This window comes from Rhinopithecus bieti, unplaced genomic scaffold (assembly GCF_001698545.2).
Source record: "Rhinopithecus bieti isolate Rb0 unplaced genomic scaffold, ASM169854v2 scaffold_3057, whole genome shotgun sequence".
In the NCBI taxonomy this organism is placed as follows: domain Eukaryota; kingdom Metazoa; phylum Chordata; class Mammalia; order Primates; family Cercopithecidae; genus Rhinopithecus; species Rhinopithecus bieti.
The window spans coordinates 480,803-489,507 of NW_016803927.1; the positions used below are offsets into that span (position 1 = coordinate 480,803).

At 42.3% G+C, this 8,705-nt stretch overlaps 1 protein-coding gene across 1 annotated transcript in view; it reads right to left on the minus strand.

Moving 5' to 3' along the window:
- IFT88 (intraflagellar transport 88) overlaps positions 1-8,705 on the minus strand; it is a 130,135-nt gene that overhangs the window by 10,414 nt on the left and 111,016 nt on the right. Inside the window, 1 exon segment of the mRNA XM_017859227.1 lies at positions 8,158-8,224. Coding sequence (XP_017714716.1) covers positions 8,158-8,224 — 67 coding nt within the window.

Below are 8,705 nucleotides of genomic sequence, written 5' to 3' on the forward strand. Positions count from 1 at the left end.
TTGAGACGGAGTCTCGCTCTGTCACCCAGGCTGGAGTGCTGTGGCCGGATCTCAGCTCACTGCAAGCTCCGCCTCCCGGGTTCACGCCATTCTCCTGTCTCAGCCTCCCGGGTAGCTGGGACTACAGGCGCCGCCACGTAGCCCGGCTAGTTTTTTGTAGTTTTTAGTAGAGACGGGGTTTCACCGTGTTAGCCAGGATGGTCTCGATCTCCTGACCTCGTGATCCGCCCGTCTCGGCCTCCCAGAGTGCTGGGATTACAGGCTTGAGCCACCGCGCCCGGCCTTGTAAAAGTTTTTTATCTGTTTCTTCTACTTTTAAGAAGATGATACTCAATTTAGCCTCTATTAAGAAGCAATAATTAAGATCTATTTTCACTCCTTAAGTATGAGGAAATGTTTGTTTATATCTAGAAATACTGAAGAGCATCAGACAATCCCTTTGGGACCTTTAGCAGGACTTTACTGTCCAGTTTACTTGGGTGCTCTGTAATCTGACTTGGCAATGACCTATCCTCTTATTACCAGGAAGCTGGTCTTCCTTTGCTTCTGTCCGTTTCCAAAGTTAAGAGGCACTGCACCACAGCTAGGGATCCAAAGTGCTCTCCCAACCCACAGTCCAAGAAAGTAATGACCTCATCAGCTCAGATGACATAATACTCAGATAATTTTACATAGATTGGACCTAGCCTTACTCTGAGAATTTCAGCTCATTCTTACATTGTTACAGCTGCAATTCTGTTTGATTTCACCCCTCACCCCCTACTTCTATTGATCCAGTTACATGATTACCCAACAAAACCTAACAGGAATATACTAAAATTGTAAAAATGAACCCCGATAGCTACTGTATAGGCAATACTCAAGTGAGGAGAGGGAGACTGTGGAGGGACTCAGTGAAGATGTAAGCAAAGGAGGTAACATTATATATTTGTTATATGTGGCAACTTAAATACTTAACACCTAGCATATAAAGAGGATATGAGAGGTGAAGCTGGAAGAATGTTGGTATTTACTGAGTACTTATTATGGATAGAAAACGTGAGAAATGCTTATCTGTTGATAAGACAGCAGAAAGGTAGGAAGCGAAAGAGGGTAAAAAAGAACTCATAAAATGTGTGTCTGTATGTATGTGCACACACATGTATATATAAAATACATGTGTATATATTTTACAGATAGGGTATATGCTTGCATACATATGTGTGTATGCGCATATATGTATGTATGTGCATATATATTTTGTAAAAGTTTTAGATTAAATTTCCTGTGCTTTTTGTAACTTGCCTCTGAAGGCAATTACAAAAAAGGAATTTCACGAATGTTTTGATTAACAGCAGCATTACTGGAGTAAATATTCAGCTTTCCAAATTGGTAACTTCAAGAACCAACATTTAGTTTTATTTATAAGCACTAGTATTTTTGTTTAAAAAAAAATTAAACTCAACAGTGAGACAGGGGACACTTGGTTACACTGCATGGATAAACATGACCCTCTCTTGTTAGGGAGAAACTGAGGCTCTCACACTCAGAGGTCACACACTGGCAGTGGTGAGAACATGGGCGCTGGCAGAGCAGTGGACACTGGTATTCCAGGCCCCGTCCATGCACTCCCTTTGTCAGACGGGAGTCACAGTAGCCATGCTCACCCTTGCACGTGCTTGCCCTTATCAGGAGTTTCTCTAAGAGCTTTCCACACCAGCCATTTCCTCCTCTCAGCAACCCTATCAGGAAGGTTCTGTTTTCAGTCTCATTTGACTGATGAGGAAACGGTGACAAAGAGATTTAAGTAACTTGTTCACATAAGATGTGGTGAGTTCAGGAAGGGGGTCCATGGATGTTGAATGAATGCCAGGAATGGGGATTAATGGCAAGGACCGAAAACTTAGGGCAACAAGCTAAAGGCAAGAGGAAAGGAGCATGTTCTGCTGAAGACACAAAGTCTCATCATACGCTCTGTGATGTGTGTTGACATAGTAAGGTGCGTGAGTTGTAAACAACTAAGGTGGTTTTAAGAGAAGTTCACGGATACAGACGCTTCCTGTTCAAGCTGTATACCAGGGTGAAATGGCTTCAAGCAGTGCTTTGATCAAAAGGATAATTCCCATGCCCCACCTGTCATTACCAAAAATATTCATGGAGATTTTGGCTTAGAGCAGGGATTAGCAAACTACAGTGTGTAGGCCAAATCTGGCCCACCTTGTTTTTGTCTATCCAGCAAGCTGATGATTTGTACATTTTGAAATGGTTAGGCACTTTTACACTGTTGGTGGGACTGTAAACTAGTTCAACCATCGTGGAAGACAGTGTGGCGATTCCTCGAGGATTTAGAACTAGAAATACCATTTGACCCAGCCATCCCATTAACATACCCAAAGGATTATATAAGTCATGCTGCCATAAAGACACATGCACAATAAAGTGACACATGCATCACGTTATGTTTACTGCGCGGCACTATTTTCGCCTTGGAACTGTCCATCAGTGATCAGACTCGATTAAGAAAATGTGGGCACATAGTATACCATCGGAATACTACTGTAGCCTAAAAAAGGATGGAGTTCATGTCCTTTGTAGGGACATGGATACAAGCAGGAAACATCAGTTCTCAGCACACTATCGCCAAGACAGAAACCAAACCACTGCATGTTCTCACCTCAATAGATGGGAATTGAACAATGAGAAACGCTCTGGACAGCAAGGAAGGGGAAACATCACACCACCAGGGCCTGTTGTGGGGTGGAGGGAGGGATAGCATTGGAGATATACCTAATGTAAATGAATGAGTTAACTGGGTGCAGCACACCCAACCATGGCACATGCAATACATATGTACAAACCTGCACGTTGTGCACATTGTACCCTAGAACATAAAGTAAATAATAAAAAAAAAGAAAAAATAAAGAAATCGTTAGCCGAAGAAAAGCAAATAACATTTTGTGACATATAAACTTATATAACGATTGCTAAACTTCAGTGCCAATAATAAGTTTTATAGAACACTGATCACATTATTCACTTATACACTGTGTACAGCTGCTTTCAATACACAAACAGCACAGTGGAATATTCTCGGCAAATGACACTTGCCTGCAAGCCTAAACTATTTACTATCCGGCCCTTTAGAGCACCAGTCTGCCTCACCCCAAATTACTAAGAATTACTGTATCAGAACACAGGGGACACACTGGCAAATTACACCCAGCTGGGTAGTACTGGCATAGGCAAACTTCTTCTGAAACTGTAACACTGAGCTACTTTGGTGCTCTGTGGCTTGTTCACTAATCTTCTAAACTATTATTTCATCGTAGATTCCTTTGTGGTACATACACCCGGTATACAAAGTAGCCGCTGGAATACTTGGGTATCTGCAAAACTATGGTCTAGATTTTATGGAGTGAAGAGACTGCAGTTGGGACTGAGGCTTGAACAGGCAATGATCCCTTAGAGAAATGACAGCACCACCCCCGCAGTCTCTGTCAAGACTCCCTCCCCGCATAGCTGCCCCAGCTTCCTCCTGTAATTGGCTGAGTTGTGTCAGTCCTGTCCTCTACATTTAGGCCTATGCACCTCCTTCAGAGCGTACGCTCCTCGTCTCATTCTCCCTGGTGGGCACTGAGCATGACTTGTCATGTCTTCGGCTTGTGACACCATCACAGGCCCAGCAAAACCCTGTGAAAGGTGTTAATTGAGCCACATTCAACCTTGGACTAGAATATTAAAATAATAACTTCCATTTGTTTTTTAAATCTAAACAGATGCGCGCGCTTCTAGGCCATGTACTTTATAAAGGGTACGCATGAAGTGAATTTCTGTTCACTGAGTCCTTATCCTGATTTTCATTACATAATATTTTTCAGTCCTAAAATTCTGATACAGATTTTCATTGGAAAAGTTTATATCGCAAGACATAAAAACTCAAACTAAAAATGCAGCAAGCCATTAACAATCACCACAGGTAAAGACCAAAAGACTTCAAAAATGAAAGCTTTAGTAACACCAATGACTCAAAATACATCATAAAATGTCACTCATCATACAAAAAATAGAAAATGCCATCCCGATCATTAAAAAGTCAGGAACACAGGTGTTTGGACGAGGATGTGGAGAAACAGGACAGCTTTTAACACTGTTGGTGGGACTGTAAACTAGTTCAACCATCGTGGAAGACATGTGTGGAAGATTCCTCCAAGGCCTTAGAACTAGAAATACCATTTGACCCAGCCATCCGCATTACTGGGTATATACCCAAAGGATTATAAGTCATGCTGCTATAAAGACACATGCCACACGTATGTTTATTGCAAGCTACTATTCACCAACAGCAAAGACTTGGGACCAACCCAAATGCCCTCCCATCAATGACGAGACTGGAATTAAGAAAATGTGGCACATATACCACCGGATGGAATACTATGCAAGCCATGAAAAAAGATGAGTTCGTGTCCCTTTGTAGGGACATGGATGAAGCTGGGAAAACATCATTCCAGCAAAAACTATCGCAAGATCGACAGAAAACCAACACTGCATGTTTATCACTCATCAGGTGGGAAGTGAACAATGAGAACACTTGGACACAGGAAGGGGAACATCACACATCCAGGCCTGTCGTTGGGTGGGGGGACGGGGGAGGGATAGCATTAGGAGATATACTCAATGTAAATGACGAGTTAATGGGTGCAGCACACCAACATGGCACATGTAGACATACGTAACAAACCTGCATGTTGTGCACATGTACCCTAGAACTTAAAAGTATAATAATAATAAAAAAAAGAAAATGCCGCCCAAGAAGGAATTCTTGTGTCTTGAGGACAGCTACATGTGAGAAGCAGATGTGTTCTGTCAATTTCTCGACCTTTAACAAAATTCAACCACAACAACAGGAAGAATATAGTTACTCCCCTCATCAGTTTATCTGCAGAGAATATAAATACTGTCAACTATCAAGACTTTGAAATAAAAAGGAAGGAGAAAGGGAGAGAAGCCTCATAGCCTGGGTTCATTCCGACTTCACAGCCAGGGCCAGCCTTGGAGTGTGGCCTGTGCTGAGAACTGGAGAAGGGGGACAGAAAACACAATTCCTGCAAAAGTGTCAGGGTAGAACCAGCTCAGCCACAGAAAGCAACATTCAAACTGGGCTCCAGGATGAAATGAAAAAGTCTGGGATGATGTATAACTCAAGATGTCAGAAAATAAGGAACGAAAAGGCAAATGATGGGGGAAAGCACCCTAGGAAGGGACTGATGAGTGATTTCAATTTGTGCCAGAAGAACCTAGTAACATGCAATCCTGCTTGTAAAATTCCATGAGCGCACAGTTTGTATGCCGAAAGTCCCTCATGTGAGAATAACGCTTATTTGTGCACTAGAACTGACTATTTGTGTTGGACTGAAATGGACTAGGAGAAAGGACAATGGATGAAAAAAGAAAAAGCAGCAGTGGGAGGCCAGGACCAGAAGGGGACTCTTCGACAGGGAGGCCCCTCTTTTCCTGCACACAGGTTACCAGATCTGGGGTGGTCCTACCTCTCTTCACTGTCAGTCCCTTGTTTCCTGACTGTGGAGGGGTGGGTAAAGCCCTCTCTGTGCTCTGATGCCTGCATGACTGAAAGAAGGCTATGGGAAAGGTCACAGGGAGGCTGGGCAATTCTCCGTGTCAAAGGATCTGGACCTGTGGTGGCCTGAGGCCCACTGATGAATCTCTTTCCGAGAGGCAGCTGTCAGTCTTCCTGGGGTTACTTTCTCGGGGGTAGGACCCTGGACACTGTCCCCTGGGCTCTAGGGAAGCACCACACCATTCAGCAGTTTTTCGGGCGTGCTATCACATCTCATTAGAAGGTCCTGATGTGTCTGAGGCAGATTTTCAAAGTGATGACATCTGGGAAACTAAGGTTTAAGTTAAGGGGAGAGATTTTATAAACTTACGAATTACCAGGGAAGGCTCAGAGAACTTAACATAAGTTTGTTGATGTTTAGAAGGAACTGGTTGGTTATTCTGAACTTAACGATTTTCAGAGAGAAATGCAGAATCCTAAGGGGATGGTGAATCTGGCCCTAGAATTTTAATACTTAATACTTCCTTAGGGGTTACTTAAGACAATTATTCCTTAAAGGGACAGTTATTTCCAAGAGAGCTCATATCATGTACTTCCTGCTTCCTAAGAGCAAGGATGAACAAGTTCTTGCTTCCTAAGAGCAAGGATGAATGAACAAGCAGCACTGTGCTAGTCTGGGGAGCTGTCTAGAGTTGCTTTTGACTGCTGCACAATGCCTAGTCTGTGGACTTCTTGGCTGTTAAGAACATTTTTGGTACACATCCATGATCCCTCATTTACAATTCCAAATTCCAAAGAGCTCTGAAAGCCAACTTTTCAGGTGGCAATACATAAACTTCTTGGGTATAGAACGTGACTTGATTTGAGGCTATTTATAGTCTTTATTTATCCTCAGTGTGAATATTCATGGTTCACTGAATTAGTATGTCTGAGGTGCTCTCCTTGGGTAGTATGTGATACGTGGCTAATACATCATCTTGCTTGCTAAACTCCAAAAGTTTCTGAATTTCACAACACACCTGGCCCCAGCGGTTTTGGGAAAGGAGCTGTGGGCTTATGGCTGTCTCTGGTTTAAGAAGAACTGCTGGGCCAGATCTCTCTGACTAAATCCAACTCCAGATAGTCACACAGATCCATTAAAGTGGAGTGTGTGAGATATCTGGGGCTAGGGAAGAGCAAGGAGACAGGAGTATCCACCAGGACCATGGTGGCTAAAGAAGTGGAAGTGGCTACTCTTTGATGTGACAGACTGCCTTTGCTGCTCTTGAGACTTGGGCTCAATGCTGCTTTTACTGATTTCTCCAGCTCTGGGAAATGGCTCCTGAAGGTAAACAGGCAAGCACCATGAGGTTTAGCTGGAGACGCTGGACTGATTCTTGGGGAATCAAGTGGCTGGCTAGAACCCGATGCCACTTATGCCTGTAACTGCCTACTAAGTTATAAATTGAATTTGACTGCAGTTGGGATGAAGACTCCTTGCATTTCAAAGCACAGCTCTGAATTCAACAAGTCTTCGTCCCAACTGCAGTTTCTATCCCTAGGAAGATTTGAAAACTCATGTACATTTCTCTACCATGGCAGCATCCGCAGCACCATTAGAAGCTGTGCGTCTTTCCAACTAGATTCTAACTTCTTTGAGCGTGGGGACCACGTCTTAATTGTTCCCATGTCCTTGGCTCTTAGCGCAGTGTTTGGCACATAGCATGCATCCAATAAACACTGTGAATGGATGAAAGGCCTGCCTAATTAAGAGCTACATTTGTCTTTGTCCTGACTCCTACATCACAAACAGATACGACAGAATGCAGCTGGATGGTGACATGGAGCTGGGTCATATATGCATGGGAGTGCTGAGTATGGATAGGAGAGAATGTAGGTGTATTTATAGACCCCAAATCGACATTTATTTTTAAAATTAGCTTCTTTAAAATCACCAAATTTCTACTAAGTTTAACTTACACTGCCTGCCTGAAGTAGAGAAAGAAGGTAGATTGTTGATGGGAAGAAGGGATGGAAAACTCAATAAAATGTCTTATTATGTAAAGATGTCACAAGGAGTAAAATAATTTTAGAGATGCAAAGAACTTCAGAAATCACCAAAAGCCTATAACATATATGTGGTTGGTCCAAAGACATATATACACGGTCACAATCAAGAGTGGGACTCACACTATGTCTCCTAATTCCTAGCTTGTCACTAATTCTACACTACAAGATTGAGGGCTGCCAGCATTCTATAAGACCATCCTACTTCTCATGGCACTTCCTTCAAAAGGAAATTTTAAAAACGTTTAACACGGCAAAACCTCCTAAGTATGCCCATCTATGATAATCTATCCAACCTGACAGATTAATAAATGAAAAACTTGTTTATTAATCAATTAGCAAAAACAAGCATGGTTATTTAAGAAAATCTGCTAGCATTTACAAATACTCATTTACATATCAGACTGCTTACCAAATTAATTAATGTGAGGTTTTACTGTGTATAAAACAAACTGACAGACACATAAGAATACTTTAGATTATTGTGAGATATTTCTAGAAGCCCACATACTAGAAATGTGGAAACCCAGTTTTTCAGGGAAAGAGAAAACACTTACCACCGCTAGCACTTCCTTCTCTTTTGCCACAGGAGCCCCCACTGCCATCTCTGCCTGACTTTATGCGCTAGAGCAATGAGAAGACAAGTTTAAAAGAGGTAGTGATATTCCTTCCAAGTTGAATATAGATTTTAAAATTAACATTACTACATAACCCTTGGGACTAACCCATCACACCTGAGAGTTGATTCTACAGAAAAAAAAACGCCTGAGTTGTTTTGTAAGTGGAGGGTTCAAGCCTTCCCCTCTAAGGCTCTTGAGAAAACTTGGGTAGCACTTTAATTCAAAAGTGCAGCGTAACCTTGGCTTGCACAAACAACTCAAAACCAAACAGTATTTTCTGGATGTGAATGTTCAGGGCTTAACCATGATCTTTAGTTTAAGGGAGAGATGGGTGAGGAGGGGAAGGGAATCTACAAAAGAGCCATTTCCTGCTATACACAATGCTGTAGTCCTCATATACAATTTCCTGCTATACACAATGCTGTAGTCCTCATATACAATTTCCTGCTATACACAATGCTGTAGTCCTCATATACAATTTCCTG